Below are 17,804 nucleotides of genomic sequence, written 5' to 3' on the forward strand. Positions count from 1 at the left end.
CCTCACATACACACACACACACACACACACACACACACACACACACACACACACACACACACACACACACACACACACACACACTCCCCTCTCCATTTCTTTGCGGAGAGGGAAGAAGGGAAAGAATAACATAGCACACACCTGTAATTACATACCAGTATTATGAGTAATAATTCACCTCACACCTTTATATATATATATATATATATATATATATATATATATATATATATATATATATATATATATATATATATATATATATATATATATACCATGGTGGAATCTCTCTCTCTCTCTCTCTCTCTCTCTCTCTCTCTCTCTCTCTCTCTCTCTCTCTCTCTCTCTCTCTCTCTCTCTCTCAGTACCCTGAGTGCCCCTCACCGCTCCCCCCTCCTCACACTCAGGCCATCAGCTCCACACACTCGCACTGACTGGCGCAAGTAATGGACATAGACTCTTCCATTTAATATAATTCGCGTTGTAAAGTCGATGCCGGGAGCCCAGCGGGACTTTTGAAAGCACATGAGGTCGATTAACGAGCAATTACTCGCTTCAATTTGCTGATTACATTGCCTTTGTTCCTCCGTTCCTCGCGAACTCCTCACTGCCTCCACTGCAAAATCTCGTCTCATAGCCGATGCGAGAATGATTTAGTTTTCCGCCACTTAACGCAGCTCAGGCTCGTCTTAGATGATAACCTGTTTATTTATCTGGCGGCTTTCGCTCGTTTTACGCACTGATAGCTGGCGTTATTGTTTCATAGTAGCACCCTCTCACCAGCCTGCCGCATCGCCGAGCACTTAGCGACTCTCTCTCTCTCTCTCTCTCTCTCTCTCTCTCTCTCTCTCTCTCTCTCTCTCTCTCTCTCTCTCTCTCTCTCACTACAAATGTATATTCTGTCATCGAGAACGGTTTCCATTGTGCCGTGAGCGATCTGCTAATGCCAAAGAAGTCTCGGAAGGATAACTGATAAAACAAATGCTATTGTACGTACAGAACGAAAAGTATACGCCCAATTCTTACCAAGTGCGAGGCGGGAGATGCCTGGGTGACATTCCCTGGTGACTTGGGTACGCCTGGTGGCTTAGAGTTGAGCTAGACGACCTGGCTTAACCCGGCGGAATAGAATCAGTAATTGAAGAGGCGATTCAATAGAGGTGAGTGAATGCTTGGCGTGTGTGTGTGTGTGTGTGTGTGTGTGTGTCCGTGTGCGTGTGTGTAGGAGGGATTCAGGGAAAGACACGCCCGAGAGAAAGAGTGTGCCGTGTGTGTGTGTGTGTGTGTGTGTGTGTGTGTGTGTGTGTGTGTGTGTGTGTGTGTGTGTGTACGCGTGCCTAAGACTCTCCCTACAGTTAATCATTGTCATGACCACTCAGACCACGTTAACACACATGCTAATTTCGTCACGTAAATCAAAATCACCAAAACATTCCCTTCCCGAGGCTCACCGGAACACCGTCCTTATCCAACAGGTATTTGTCTCTCCTCGTAATTCCTTATAATTACGTTCCATTATCTCCACCTCATGCGTGAAACTGTAGCACGGAAAGGTAAGCCTGTGGAGCACCTGGGGAAGGGCGGGGCCTCTTCTACGGCTGAAAAGGACAACGCGGAGAGAGGAAGGGAGGGGAGGCGCACGGAGATTAGAAAGGATGGGGAGAGGAAAGGATGGAGATGTATCGCAGGGAGAAAGAACGTGGAAAACAAGGAAGAGGGAGAGGCATAAATTAGAAAGACGAAAGAGAGAGAGAGAGAGAGAGAGAGAGAGAGAGAGAGAGAGAGAGAGAGAGAGAGAGAGAGAGAGAGAGAGATGGGCATTAATTTTCCACGGTCAGGCCTAACGACCATTTGGAGATCGTAACTAGCCCCAATTTCATCCCGAGACGCGACTGATCACCCATCATTATAGGACGATTAGACACACCCAATTATTAGAGCGAAAGGGAGACACCCGCCACCTGCCTCAGGTTAACGATGGTGCATTAGGAACGAAGGAAAGACTGATGAACGCCGAGTTTCCCAAGACTTGGAGGAGGAAATTGAAGAGGAAAAGGATCGGACTTGCTCAATACATTATCCTAAGTGAAGAAATTTGTATAACCGGAGCAGTTTTTTCATATAATTTCTCGAAGGCGTTCAATAAATGTGCGCATAAATATTTTTTGTAAAGGCGATGTTTAGATTTACTGCCGTGATATTTTTTTCCAGCTCGACGCAGGGAAAAAAAAAAAATGTCTCAAATGAATAATGGAACTGAATATAGGTGTATATCTCCCTTTTTTCTCCTTTTTGTTATTGTTGTTCGTGTTATGAAAGAATGACTTTATTTATATACTGTTTATTTATTAATTATCTAGTCGCCAGCAAATCCATTAAGCGGCATAGGAATGAATGTGAATAATATTAACTCACTGAATCAAATTGCCATTAGTTTTGTGTCAGTAACATGCATAGAGTCGGAAACACACAATGCCCTATCTCTCTCTCTCTCTCTCTCTCTCTCTCTCTCTCTCTCTCTCTCTCTCTCTCTCTCTCCTCTCTCTCTCTCTCTCCTCTCTCTCCTCTCTCTCTCTCTCTCTCTCTCTCTCTCTCTCTCTCTCCAACCTACACAAGAACGTCCCTCTTTGCCCTTTCCATCCCCCAAACCGAGGTATCTCCCTTCCCTCCCGTCCTTCACCGCCTACAAGCCATCTTCTACACTTGATGGCTGTAGAAACTGCGTCTTGTGATCTTGCTGACAACTCAGGTATGGTCCAATTCCAGACTAATTATGCCATACCACCTGTCTCTGTGTGTGTGTGTGTGTGTGAGAGAGAGAGAGAGAGAGAGAGAGAGAGAGAGAGAGAGAGAGAGAGAGAGAGAGAGAGAGGAGAGAGTACTCAATCGCTTTGATCCCACCTGCCAAATCAACGTTGTTTCTCTTGACAAAGGAAAGATGTACTGAATTTCCTTTTGCTGGGAAGGGCATTGAGGTCCTTCGAGTTTCCAGACAACAAATTAAATCGCCGATAAAGAAGGCTGCAAAGAAGGACTAACTGGGGAAATGGACCGTGGTAACTTCTAAAACATTTTGACTGATATTGTGTTAAGGAAAAAAAAAATCAAAGAAAACTGGGAGGAAACTCTGAAATTGTGGGGATTCTATTTCGTATTTTTCCCCTTTATATTCAGACGTATATGTTTTGTGTCATTTTTTCCCCATACTTTCTTTTCTTTTCCTGTCGTTGTGTACGATTTTTAAACTTGCCTTCATATTTTGTACTTTTATTTGTTTGTTTCCCTTGCGTGCCCCACGGGTTTGGCATGTATTCTTTTATTGCCCTCTCTCTCTCTCTTTCTCTCTCTCTCTCTCTCTCTCTCTCTCTCTCTCTCTCTCTCTCTCTCTCTCTCTCTGAGCTCCACATAGTGATATTTTGCACATCACACAATAAGTACTTTCTCTTTTGCTCTATTATATTCCCTTGCCTCACACCCTCTTTGAACTCCTCTTCTTCCTCTTCCTCCTCTCCTCCTCCTCCTCTTCCTTCTCCTTCTCCATTACTCCTATAACTTTTACTCACGTTGCTTCCCTTCCTTCCTCTGTTTTCCTTTGTTTATATTCAGAATGTTTTCCTTTCCTCAGTATTTCGTTTTTCAAGGATTTTTTTTTTGGTGTGTGCGTGTGCATGTGTGTGTGTGTGTGTATGTGTTGAACGGATAGCAACTAACCGCCACTCTCTTCCTCCACAGCCTGGGCTCAGCAGAAGCAGCATTTCCGTAATGCTCCCGAGAATCAGCGTGTCATCGAGGGCAACGTCGCTATTATCAAGTGTGAAGTGGGCAACCAGGCTGGCCGTGTCCAGTGGGCCAAGGACGGCTTCGTGTTGGGTAAGTCATCTACTCCTACTTCGTTATGGATGAGAAGGGAATATCGGTTTAATATCGGCTGGGTAAGAGCAGGAGGAATGTGAAGAGGAGGATGGGAGAACACAGTTATTGCACAATGGTAATTTTAAACAAAACGAGAAGCTGGTATGTTTCATTGAGAAGATTCCTTTCTAGGTGCGATAGATAAATGTCCTTGAACGTTATAGAAAGTGAGTATTTTCCGGCTGCAAAGAGAGACATATAAATTCGAAAGAGGATCAAATGTTGTTTCCTGTTGTATCTCAGTAATGAGATAACAAAAGTAATAATTGTTTCTCGATTCAAGGATTTTTTTTTCTGTATGTGGCTGATTTCTATATTGTATTTGTTATTCAGTACCTGGACGGATACTTCTTTGTTGGGAAGGAAAAACAGGAGGAGATTACACAAGCATGAGGTGGAAACATGAGCGCAGCTGTTAACAGGAAGAGGGAGAGGGAGGGAATGTGTCTTTATTTTCCTTCCCTGGAACTGTCTTCATTTTTCCGCGTAAAAATGTAGCTCACAAATGTCATCATGTTGAAATGTTTCCTTGTTAGTGTTTACGATGTGCGTAGAACAACAACCGTGGTGATAACGAAATTGAATAAAATATAAAAGTTACCCTAAAGCTGAAGCATGAGGAACCGGAAAGCATTTGGATTGACGAACAGAAAACGAAGGAAAAAATTCATTCATCTAGCGGTATAAACACACACACACACACACACACACAGAGAGAGAGAGAGAGAGAGAGAGAGAGAGAGAGAGAGAGAGAGAGAGAGAGAGAGAGAGAGAGAGAGAGAGAGAGAGAGAGAGAAAGAGAGAGAGAGAGAGAGAGAGAGAGAGAGAAACGCGTTACCCTTCCTTATTAGATTAGTAGTGATGGCAACAGCTTAAGGGGAAATGTGTTTGCTTGGCCTGCGAAAATGAGATCATCACTTTCACCTCGGATATGATTATCTTATATTAAGGTGAGGAGAGTATCGGCTCCCATCCCCTTGTGGTGATGAATTTAATAATCACCTGATCTGATGCCCTTTCCTGATCACTCTGCTCAAGCCTCACCCAACAACGCAGCATACACGCGCCTTGTTGGCTGGGGAAGTTACGACACGCTGGTATCACCTCGGTGCAGAGAATACCTGGAAATTGCTATCTTGCAGTCACCTGGTCCTGACGCCGCTCATTGACAGGGATTGGCAGTCGAGTGAAGCTGATGCCTCTTGTCTTGCCCAGCTTTAGAGAGAGAGAGAGAGAGAGAGAGAGAGAGAGAGAGAGAGAGAGAGAGAGAGAGAGAGAGAGAGAGAGAGAGAGAGGTATGGCTCTGTTGACACGCGTAGCGACTAAGGTAAGGGGAATGTCACCGCCACTTTTTACCAATGTCCTTTCCGCTAAAACACTGTTCCCTCGAGGCTTCCAAATGGGGACTCGGGAAGCCATCCTAACACGGGCGATGTGGGAGCGTTTCACTTGAGGTCTGGCGCCGTGCTGTGAATGAGTATGGGCAGGAAATAGAGATATACGCACCACTGAAATATGGATGGAGGGAGAGGGAGTGTGCGGCGGGGGGCGGGGCTTCTGTTGGAGTTGTGGGGGACTTTTTCAGCGTCGCGGGACACAGCCTGGAGGGTGGCGAGAGCAATAAAAAAGGTCTTATAAGCCTCAGCATCAAAGGATGAGTTGAGAGAGGCTTGCACTTAAGAGAGTCTTTCGGGAGCGGTACACAGGCAGACACACAGGCACACAGACAGGCAAGCATGCAGTGTAAAACCGACAGACGTGGAAGTGTTTGCTGCCGCTGTCCGTTTTCTTTGACGGACTATTGGGAGGAAAAAATGTACCTCCGTTCTTCCGCCTCCACTCCTCCGCACATCAGCTTGAGTGCGCTCAGACCCGTTATTATTATTTTTTTCATCTTCCACTTTGTGTTTCTTTTCGTTGTGCCATTATCCCACACCTCCTTTGCTCTTGCTTCTCCTTCTTTTCCCTCACTTCATTCCCTCCACTTGCGTACCGCCCCAGCCTTCCCTCCGTGCACCTTCCTGATCCTTAACGGAGAGGTTGTCACTGGCAGGACCTACGGCTTGAATCCCTCCTAACCTCTCTTTCCTCCTCCATTCCTTCTCTTCCTTTTTCTTCTCTTCCTCGTTTTCGTCTCTCCATTCTCTTCCTACTTCTCCCAGTCCCTGCTCAGTCCTTCCTCCTCCTCCTCCTCCTCCTCCTCCTCCTCCTCCTCCTCTTTGTATCTCCCCCCCCCCCCGGCCACTCGCTTCCCTCCCATATAACTTAGGCCTTCCGCGCCGCTGAATCCTTTCCTCTATTTATTGTTTCTTTGTGGATATTGTTCACTTAATACTTTTTTCTCTTTATTGATTTTTTTTCTTTTAGTTCCAAGTTTATCACTGTTTACTCATCCGGTTAGCCTATACTTCTCATGTTGTCATCATCGTTATCATTATCATCATCTTCATTCCTGCCGCTGCCATTACATTCTCATCAACAGTGAAGGAAAAGAAGAGAGAAAAAAAGTCTTCACCATTATCACGTTTCTTCACGTTGGTATTGTTCCTTTGTTGTTCGTTCTTTTTCTCTTCCCCTTCCCGCGGGTGTCATAATCATCGTCCCCAAACTCCCAAAAGTGACCTCCGGGAGGCTGGTCAACTCTCCACCACACATCATCTTCCTTCATAACAAACTTTCTCATTCCTGGACTTGAACGACACCCATCTTTTTCTACCACGTTCTTGCCACTGTTTCCCTTCACGCTGCCTCCTCGTTTTCCCTCCCCTGTCCCCTCGCGCGGTGATGGCGCGGAGAGGGGAGGAAAGGGAGGGAGGTCAGGGAGAAGGGAGTGTTTGAGGGCGCCGTGCACATCGTCCTGGGAACACTCGGCTGACGAAGCCCAAGTGTTTGCTAACAATATTGGTCGACTCTCCATCGCCACTTCTGTCTATATACGGACTACCTGTCTAAAGCTCCTTCGATATAACGCTGCGGAGGGGAAGTAGGGGCGGGTGCTGGAGGACAGGCAAAGGAAGGGAACTGTCTTAGCTCACAGAAAGTGGGAGGAGGAGGACAGGAGCGTGGCAACAGGATGGAGGAAAGGAGACGGTACAAGGAAGATTTAGAGGTAAGAGGAAAGGGGAGAGAGGAGGGGACAGATTGGCAGTACGAGGGAGAAGTCTCGGAACAAGGGGGAAATGGGGAAGAAGAGTTCAGATAGGAGGCAGTTGAGATAACTTGGAGGGTTCTGAGAGATGAAACAGAAAGTACTTAATGGCTTTTCACTGCGGAAAGCGCGAGAGAGAGAGAGAGAGAGAGAGAGAGAGAGAGAGAGAGAGAGAGAGAGAGAGAGAGAGAGAGAGACTTGAAGACATATCTCACAGGGAAAGAAAAGAGGGAGAAAAGTCTGGGAAAGAATTCCTATCTAAACCAATAAACTCAACCAGGAGACGTATTACGCTTTGAAGAGGACGCGAAAGGAAACCTGTTTACCTTAAAATAAATAAAAAGAGAGAAAAAATGATAAGGAGGAGCGCTAATGTGTGTGACATTAGCGGGATGGACGCAGAGAGGGAGAGCACTGCACTCAAACGGTTGTGTTGGTGCTTTGTCCCGGCAGTGGCGCATTACTGGGCCTCACTCAGGGCCAGCGTCCCGGCCTTGCAAGACAAGTGGTGGGCTGCTAGGGAAGTACCTGACACAGGGAAGGACGTCCCCCAGAGGCGAAATTGAACGAAATTGAACATGGTCTAGGAATCTAATTTTCCGTCTCGAAATTGGGTCTTGGCGTGTTGTACGGCTGAATAAATTCTTGCCTGAATATTACTGAGGGGGAAAACTCACTTATTTTGACTCTTTATCACGATTTGCACGCTTGGGTTCTCTCAACCTGCAGGAGAAAAGGTGTCTGCCATCCTCTGCTTTGGCTACAAGCTCGCGGTAGGGAAGTAAAACAAAAAAAGATTCATAATTCCGGATCAGAGCTGTGTAATACCCGTGGGGGAGAGAAAATTCGGGTGCGTGTGCCGTAGACGTGAAAATGTATTTTCCGATTTTTTTCCGCCTGAAATTCGCAAAACAAACACCGCAATCGAATATAATTTGCGCGTGGAGTGTTCGCTTGTCTCGGTGGTTACCCTCCCTTGTATGCGTAACTTCCCCGGCGCGCTGCTACCTGCGGCCAACAGGGGAACTGCTCCGCTGATCTGTGCATACACTTTGCCACGCCAGCCTCCTGCGTCTGACAGCTGCTATAGATCCAAGAAGCTGCTCCACACGAAAAAAGAAAACAGCGTTACAGTGCCTCATGGCCGGGGTCTGGGCAAGAGGAAGAGACACAAAGGTAGATATTTTTTTTTTTCCATGCTTGATGGCGTCCTCGGGAGCTTTGGAGCTCTAATATTACTCTAATTAAGAGAGAGAGAGAGAGAGAGAGAGAGAGAGAGAGAGAGAGAGAGAGAGAGAGAGAGAGAGAGAGAGAGAGAGATCTTACATATCACATTCTCCTGAGGGCTAAACAGCGAACGCCATCATTAGTATATGGTGGAACGAATACCTTTGATATATGTTCGGTAGAGAGTCTCACTTCAGTGCTCTGACAGCGAAGAATTTTGGGAAACAGACCCTTGACTGGCAGCACTCGCGGTCACTGTTAATAATTTTCACACGTGTTTGGAGGAGATAAGAAATGGATTCAGAAATGGACTAGACCACATTTTTCTCGATGAAGAACTAAAACGCAGAATAAGGGTCACGTGAAGGTCAGGACAGAAGGGTAGATGTGTGAGGGGCGGTCGACATGTGTAGGAAGGTGGATGAAGGTATATGGAGCAAGTTGGTACAAGTGGTAGGTGTGGAGGGAGCAGGCTGTGGGCGTAGTGGGTTTAAGAGCTGTATAAGATGTGGCGCGCTTTGTTGTCAAGAGTAAAGCCAAGTGTAGGGACCCTCTGGAGGTGTAGAAAACAAGGTATACGGTGAGAGGTTGGTTAAGGTAGGTCAGGGGACGTAAGAGGGGGACCAAGATGCCGACACGTTTGAAGTCAAGGAAACTCTCTTTAATAAAAGGCCTCTATTAAAAAAGGGGAAAAAGTACAAATATATTTCGAAATTCTAAACTTTAAGGGAGAACAATTTAGTAACTTTCCGTCTTAACTTAAGCCTTAGAAAAAAAAAAAAAAAGGTTGGGAGGGAAGCGAACAGCTTAATAACGTAAATTTTCCACCTTAACCGCCTTTTCTCCACCCGTAAGTTGCTCCGTTCACAATTATCCTCTCATCCGAGTCTGACTTATGTGCCTCTCAGTCAGAATATTTCCTTTCCTCGCTACATTTTCCCGCATTCACACCCCTGAACCATTCAGAGAGAGAGAGAGAGAGAGAGAGAGAGAGAGAGAGAGAGAGAGAGAGAGAGAGAGAGAGAGAGAGAGAGAGAGAGATTAAAGTCGTAAAAGTATGTAAGGATCGCAAACAAACGAAAGTTTTAGAATAATGGAAGCTTCCTTGTTTATTTTGAAAAAAAAAATGGGGATTTTTTAAAAGCTGAATTTTTACATTGTTAGCAACGTCTCTGCAGTTTGTGTGGATGTAACTGAAGGAAATTTCAAGAAATTGCTACATTTATTTTCATCGTTATGGTGCTTGTAGGAGCGAGACTTGAAAGGGTGCGGCTCTATCGAGTTGGTAGTAGTAACACTATGTGTAATAAGAGTGGCTGGTATTATTGTAGCATTGAGGCAAGAGGAGGAGACAGAGAAGGGTGGCTAATAAAAACAAAAGTAGAAGCAACCACAGACGGAGGAGAAAGGGAAGGGACAGGAAAAGTTATGTGAAGGTAGTAAAGAAGAAATACCGTTGGAAAGGTGGTAGTGAGAGGTGGCCAATTAATGGCATTTTTTAATGGTGTTGTTGATGGTCATTGCGGGCGTGGCATTGTGTTTGTGGCAGAGAGTGTGATAGCAGCTGTGTGGGGTGGCTGGTGCACGCGTGTAAGTAGTGGCGGTATCAGGTGCCGCAGACACAACAAATATTTCCTCGTTTTCTACAGTAATTGAATCATTAATTACCTTCAGGGGCGACTGCCGTAATTTTTCTCTTGTTGAGTTATAACTGAAATTTATGAGAAAAAACATTTTAGTCCATAGGATCAGCAGCTTTTCAGTGATATCTTCTGAGGGCGTAAAGAGGCAAACGGAGTGAGGTGTTGGTCCTTGTGTTGCATCTTTAACTGCTCTTTCCCCTGAGAGGAACTCAAATACAGCTGCAAAAAGGGAGGGAAATTGAGTCAATATCCATGGCAAGAAACGGTAATGTGCAGAGAATGTGTAAAAATATAAATACAAAATAAATACACACTCATTCTAGTGTAAAATACAAAGATATCCCTTACTGTTAACTTGAAATATGTCTTAAAAGTCTTTGGGTGCTCGTCATTGCGGAAAGCTGGAGGGAGAAGTGAACCGTATGTAGCATGGCTGAAGAGAAGAGTTTCCCTCGACGCCAAGCAGAGTGCATTGCGGCTCTTAGCAGCGAAAGGTGACACATTATGTGGATTAATGGAGCTGCATAATTATAACAATAATTATTAGTGTTATATTTCTTGTCGCGTGCCTCGGAGAGCAAAGTGTTTCTTTCACACCGCGTCCTTATTTGCAACTCAGAAAAATCCAGTTTATGAAATATATATTGAAGCGTCTCTCGGTCTTCCTTTCACGTGTACTGTGAGATCCATTGAGTCCTTAAAGGTAAGTGATGCGAGCACAACTTTATGACCCTCGAAATGGGTCTAATCTTCCACAAAGTTTTCCAAATGTATTCTATTCTGGGCGGCTTTCCATTTTCTCTGCTGGCCATAAAACATTTCTGTCATTTCATGGCTCTGCCTTCGCTGAATGGATTATCTGTGGGCCACCCTCCACTGGGCGCCTCGCCGGTGTTTATCATGATCGGGAGCCGCTTATGGAGCAGAGAACAGGAGGTATTTTGTGCGTGGCCAAGATTAGAAAGAGAGAGAGAGAGAGAGAGAGAGAGAGAGAGAGAGAGAGAGAGAGAGAGAGAGAGAGAGAGAGACGCACATCTACCCCAAACCCACACACACACACACACACACACACACACACACACACACACACACACACACACACACACACACACACACACATTTTCTTCCCTTATTAACCTGGCATCCTTCCCTTCTAGATCCTTATTAAACCAAACCTCGCCCACGGCACGACCTCTCCCGCCGCGCCCCGCCCCGTCCCTCCCGCCGCTCGGAAAATAAAGACGAATAACCTTCTTCAGAATTATTCTTCTCGGTTGTATTAATATAGGAAGCGGCCGTTTTTAGAAGAAGTCATTAAATGATGGATTTTTTTTCTTCATCTCACCGAGGTCAAAGATACGCTGAGGGCAAAGGTGATGGGAGCTTTAGGGCAGGGAGATGGAGGCGGTAGGAAGAGGATGTAGCAGCAGGAGGAGGTGGTTCAAACAGTTTGGTGAGGGGAGGTTGTTGGGAGAGGCAAGGAGAGGAGTAAGGGGAGAGGGGAGTGGCGGTTAGCAGGAGGAGATTAGTGATTATCGCGAGGGATGAGTGGTGAGTGACAGGATGAAGGGAGTAAATAGTATGTCTGACTGATGCTGTTGTTGCTTCTCTCCTCACTTGTGTTCAGACAGAGGGAGAAAGAGAGAGAGAGAGAGAAAAAAAAAGAGAGGCGACAGGCAGACCTTCAGACACGACTGCATCTTTTATAGTGTATTGTGATATTTTGAGTAAGTTTCACAATTCGCCAGGCAAGTTTTCGTTCATCGCGCATGATTCACGAAGACTTACTGTGTAGACTCCGTCCGTATCTCATAGGGAACGACGAAGGAAAGGAGACAGACATTCCTGACAGATAGCAAACGAAATGATGCGGAAACGACAGAATGAACGATAGCAAAGGAATAAGGAAGAGGGAGAGAGAGGAAATACCAAAAAAATCTCGCGAAGGAAAAGAAAAGAAGGAAAAAATAATCAGGGAAGTGCCTGTCAGCCATACAGTCTCTCGCAGCACTCACAGCCGAACTTGGTGAATGGGTGGCGGCCTACAGGAGGACAACAATGGGCGGGTTAATAGTTATGGAGTCACCTCTGTGGCGCCCCTTTCCATTAAGAGACGCCGACCCCGCCCTTGCCAGCCCCCATACATCGCTGTCTGGCTCCGTTCCTCCCTTTCCTTCTTCCTTCCTCTCCGCTCTCTCTGTCTCTGTCGTGGCAATAGGATACTAAGTCGGGTCACGTTTGAAGTGCGATTAAAAATGTAATTAATAGCCGGTAACAACCTGGTATACGTAACTAACTCCATTGAGGATGACTGCTAGATTAAAGGAATAGGGAAAACCGTAGAGAGTATGATGATTTCAAGTTGTGATTGATGAATGAAGCTTAGATTGAGTGGAAGGAAAATGATGCTTGGTTTGGTTGTCATGATGTAATAAGTCATGATGTAATACTTCGGTAAACACACACACACACACACACACACACGCACACAGACACACACACACACGCACACACACACAGACCAGAGGCCGTCGAGACAACTGGTAACAAGCGTGCATCAAGACTACAACAAAAGCGTGCTCGGTGATTGGGCTAACGACCCACCAATCAGAGCCCTCGCGAGAGAGTCGAGGCAAGCTTTGTCTGAAAGAGGAAAATACAATTGACCCTTTTTTTATGTCTTTCAGATTGTTTCCGTCTTTGAAGTGCTGCGGGACAAGAGCACAAACATCACTATTATCAGTCGTTCTACAGTAATTTTTTAAAGCAGTCCTGTGCGTATTGGAAGTGAACACGTAACCTATTGTATATACAGAGTCCTTTCTAACTGGAGAAATGTGCATTTTTACATTTACTTATTTATTTATTTAATTTTTTGTCACCAGTGTTATTCATAATACGTAAAGGTTATTGCCCTCATGGTAGAAGAGAAAAGAAAGGTGACTGTGTTGTTACCGACAGACAGAGAGAGAGAGAGAGAAAGAGAGAGAGAGAGAGAGAGAGAGAGAGAGAGAGAGAAAGAGAGAGAGAGAGAGAGAGAGAGAGAGAGTTCACCACTACTGTGAAGAACGGAGAACTAAACACCTGCTTCTTAACTTCCCAGAAAGATATGACCCACGGAGAGTAAAGTTCGCAGTCTGCCTGATATGGATGAGCTGTGTTGAGAGGAACGAAAGGCAAAGGGATGGGAGGAAAAAAGAAGAGGAAGAATGCAAGGAAATGAAACATACGCGAAGATGGAAGGAAAATTGGGGAAAGTGAAGCACTAGGAACCAGTAGAGAAATGTGAGAATGAAAGAATGGAGAGAGGGAAATAGCATGAAGGAATGGCGAAGAGGAAGAGAAAGGGGGCAGGGAGTAAAGGCAGTTGAACAAACTAAAAGTAAAATAGATATGAAGGGAAGGTGAGGAAGCAAAACGGACGGCGAAAAAGAGTAAATAGAAGACTGAAGGAGAGGGATTTGTAAAGGGAGGGAGAGGAGAGGGATGGAAACTTAAGGAGGAAGTAGCATTACAATACTGGGATGGCAGTAACGAGTGTACATTTTCTTTTAGATCTGAAAATATTATTGTATCGCGTCATTGAGAGAGAAAAGAACGCTTGCAGTACACTAGTGACTAGAATTCCGTCCCCCTCTCATTCTTTCCTTCTGTTCCACTCGCCCTACAAAGTCACAAACTCACCTTTCCACACCCACCCCAATGCTTTTCGATTTTCCTTCTCTTTTCTGGGTTTTTTCAGACTTCGAGACCGCATAGAAACACGTATGACCTTACGCTGTCTGTCTGGTTGCTAAGGGGTCACCAGCAGACGGGAAACCGTGGCATTACTGAATATGTAATGTATTCTATTAATAAATCACACACACACACACACACACACACACACACACACACACACACACACACACACACACACACACACACACACACACACACACACACACACACACACTCAATTCTACATTACAAGGACAGACCTCCCAGGATGGAATTAAGTCTGTCTGTCCGCCTCTCTCTCTCTCTCTCTCTCTCTCTCTCTCTCTCTCTCTCTCTCTCTCTCTCTCTCTCTCTCTCTCTCTCTCTCTCTCTCTCTCTCTCTCTCTCTCTCTCTCTCTCTCTCTCTCTCTCTCTGTGCTAGGATTCGAAAAGAAGACTGTTTGGTTGATGATCTTTTTGCTCACGAAGATAGTAACATTGTAAAAGTAAAATAAAAAGAGTAAAGAATTGAGTCACTGGTGGAGAAACTCAGAAAAAAGGCTCCGACTACTTAATGTCGTTGAACTTGGTCACGTTTTAAAACTCCATCAAACTCATCAGTATGTTTGGCTTTACTTATGCCGAAGTTAGCGCGTTATATTTTTCTCCCTGTCCATCTCCGAGTTTAATGATGACTAGTGAAATAAGAAAGAAAAAAACAAAACAAATATATATAACTTTTCCATATATTTTTCTCATTTACAGACTGAAAGCATTCGCATATCATACATAAAGACAATGGGTAAAGTAAAGTAGAGCCTCAATACAACAGAACCACGCACTTACATTAATATACGAAGAATACTCAACATTATTCCCACTGTTCTTTCTGTTTATGCGGCCACAAGTACCTTACCGTCGCTCCGCCCACCCTAACAGTCGGCGGAGGAGAGCGGAAGTTGCACGAGGCAGCGGTTTCTAATATCGAAAAATCCTCCTCGTATAAATTTGAAGAGATGTCGGAACAGGCGAAAGAAGGTCAGGTTTGGTACACAAGAGCAGCAGCGGCGGCGGGGTCGTCTGCGGTGTTGGCGTTCAAATAATCCCACAACCCAAGGAAGTTTCAAAGTGCTCCATCAGGGGACGCGTGTGACCCAGTTAATAACACCGCCAGCAGTAGTAAAGGGAAGGCCATGTAATAACGTGCTGGCGACTAACGTGTGGCCCTGCGAGCCATCGTCGGCCATTCATTAGGGCCACAAAGAGTGCCGCCACCAGGGCCAATCAGCTGACGCTCTCCTTCCTTCCCACCTTCCTTCACTTCTTCCTTCCTTCTTTATGTTTCACCTTTTTCTGTGTTTCTTTCTTTGATTTACGTATACATTCATTCTTCTCCTTTCTTCTCTCGTTCTTTTCTCCCTTCCTACATTCTTTCTCTCCTTCCCTCCTTTCTTCATCCCTTCCTTCAATTCTTCCTTCTTTCCGTTTCGCTTTTTTTCTGTTTTCCTTCCTTGATTCATGCATTCTTTCTTCCCTGTTCTTCTCTCTTTCCTTCCTTCCCTTTCTTCTCTCTTCTCCTGTTTCTTCCTTTATTTCCTTTTTTCTTTTTTTGGTTTTTCCTTCCTTTCGGTTTTTTACTTTTAGTCCCATTTTCTCTCTTTCTCTTTCTGTCCCTCTTCCCTGTCTTCATTCCCTCAAACTTTTCTTTCTTCCTTTGTTATATTTTGTCCATTTATTGCTTTATTATTTTACTTCCTTTCTTCCACCCTCCATTTCTTCTCCGTCTTGCCTCTTTCCTTTCTTCTCTCCATCTTTTTCGTTCTTCCTCACTTTCTTAATACAATTTCGTTCTTTCCCTTTCGTTCTTCCTTCCTTTTTTCTTCTCTGTCCTGTTCTTCCTTTCCTTTCCTCTCTCCTTCCCTCCCTTTCTCCTGCCCCCGAGCATTCCCACCCTGGCCCACTCCTCGCCCTCGCCTAAGGACTCTGTGGATGATTGGTCGCCCTGAGCTAATTGTGTAGTTGTGGATTCTTGAAAGTTATTGGCCGTCTGAAGCAGAGAAAGTGATGGCCAGGGAAGTAAAGGGCATCTGTTGTTGTTGTCTGTGCTGCTGCTGCTATTAATGATAAGAATAGTAATAGTAATGGTGATGGTGATGATGGTGATAAGGATAATAATAATGATAATAACAACAGCAACAATAACAACAGTAATAACAGTAATAATTGTAATAATAATGGCTGTAGACATTACGCGAGGGGAAGTTGTAATTTCAGTGGAATTGGTATTAGTAATAGCAGTAGTAATAATCGTGGCGGTGATGGCAGCGGTAATTCTGGGCTCATATAAGTAGAGGGCTATGCCACTCGCTTCCCTCATAATAACCTCTTATAATAACATATCAACATAATGGCATTTCACTTTAATATTTTTTTTTCTAACAGCTTCAAAGTGCAAACCCTCTGAAAACTCCTGCCTATGTTCCTTATTAGATGCAATAGTGTAACGTAGCACGGTGTAGCGCAAATCTTTCATTCAAGTCAGAAAGTTACGAGATTAAAGCAAACACTAGTCCCTTTGAGGCGGTGCTTAATTGGAAAGACAATGAGTGGTGGGCCATCAGGCAGCAATGGGAGGGAGGGAGGCTGGCGGGGACAAAGATCATAACTGCCTCTCCAGACAATAACTCTCTTGAAATATAAACTTTCCACATAAATCTTAATGGCAGACTCAGAGCGAATCCCCGGGGAAGTTATTCTATCAAAGCGGATCTCTGGCGGCGATGGTGGTAGTGAGAATTGTGCTTGTTGGTTTTGGCGATGGTGGTGGTTGTGGTAGCCCGTAGTTGTGTCTGGGAGTACATATGCAGGAGGTGTTGAGAGTAAAGCGTAGTAGCTGTAGGTGTGGTGGTGAGTGTGGTTAGTGTTGTGTTTGCTGTGCGTTGATCTGAACGTCATCGAAGTGGCAGTGGCCGGCGCACCCTTCGTGACGAGGAGAAAACTCGTAAAAAACTTGGCAGTGGTCATGAACGTGGCGAGAGATGAGACGAAGTGTGGATGGTCGTCGGTCGTGTAATCATGGGAAGCAGTTCCACGTCCTTTGTGATGATAGGAGCCCTGTCGCCCCTCGTCCCTCCCTGACATGATTCACCACCGTCACTGCCGTCAGAATTCTCCTTCTCTCCATTGCATCACTCTTGTTCGTCGCTCTCGAGACCGCTAATGGCATCACTACATCCACGTCACTACCATATCCACCATCCACGCCCTGTCGCCTCCACTCCACCTCTGGCACCATCACCAACATCTTAGTTCATAACCACCAGACAACATCACTCAACCACCGCATTACACGCCTTTCTCTCTCCCCCACCGCTGCCGCCGCCACTACAGTCTCTCACTCTGCCACGCCGCGCTGTTACCGTAATAATGTAACAGGAACAAAACCGCGGCGGCCAATATAATGTGATAATGCGTGGGAGCAACTAACGCCTCGAGGTTACGGAGGTCAGGAGGGAGTTTCGTGTTGTTCCCACAGGGTCAGGGTGTTCTCCGGGTTGTGCCCTGAGCCCCGCGTGAGGTGAGCCACCTTGCCGCTCTCTCATTCCTCTTTCATTCCTCTTCCTTTTCCTTCCTTTCTTTTCCCGTCACTTTATTTTTTCTTCTGTTTTACTCCTCTCTCTCTCTCTCTCTCTCTCTCTCTCTCTCTCTCTCTCCTCTCTCTCTCTCTCTCTCTCTCTCTCTCTCTCTCTCTCTCTCTCTCTCTCTCTCTCTGTATATCTGTCTTTTATATATATTTCCTTCCTGGCTCCTTCCGTCCATTTTTCTCTATAGTCACCCTGTCTTCCACTGCTCATCACTTCCCCAAACTGTCTTTCCCTCTGATTTTTCTCCTCCTTCCATTATGTTTGGCTTCCTTGTCATTCACCCCTCGACACCTCCCACCTTCCCTCCCTCCGTGCTTCTCTCCTTCCTTCTATTTAGCTGCCACTTACTATCCGTCACTTCCTTCACCTCATCCTTCCCTCCTTCGTTACTTTCGTCTTTCCTCTTATATTCGCTGTACTCGACTTCTTTCACTCTTCTTCTCATTTCCTTTCCTTTACGAGTCACGCAGCATTTTTTTTTCTCTTTTTCCAACATCGGTATTTTTAGTTCTCTCTCTCTCTCTCTCTCTC

At 45.3% G+C, this 17,804-nt stretch overlaps 1 protein-coding gene across 9 annotated transcripts in view; it reads left to right on the forward strand.

The window, feature by feature from the left end:
- The window catches only part of LOC135112560 (nephrin-like), a 216,705-nt gene that overhangs the window by 62,814 nt on the left and 136,087 nt on the right, over positions 1-17,804 (forward strand). For all 9 annotated transcript variants that reach the window (XM_064027015.1, XM_064027014.1, XM_064027011.1 and 6 more), the window contains exon 2: positions 3,733-3,870. In XM_064027015.1, coding sequence (XP_063883085.1) covers positions 3,733-3,870 — 138 coding nt within the window. The remainder of the gene's footprint in view (positions 1-3,732; positions 3,871-17,804) is intronic.

The sequence above is a fragment of the Scylla paramamosain genome, chromosome 24 (genome assembly GCF_035594125.1).
Source record: "Scylla paramamosain isolate STU-SP2022 chromosome 24, ASM3559412v1, whole genome shotgun sequence".
Taxonomy (NCBI): domain Eukaryota; kingdom Metazoa; phylum Arthropoda; class Malacostraca; order Decapoda; family Portunidae; genus Scylla; species Scylla paramamosain.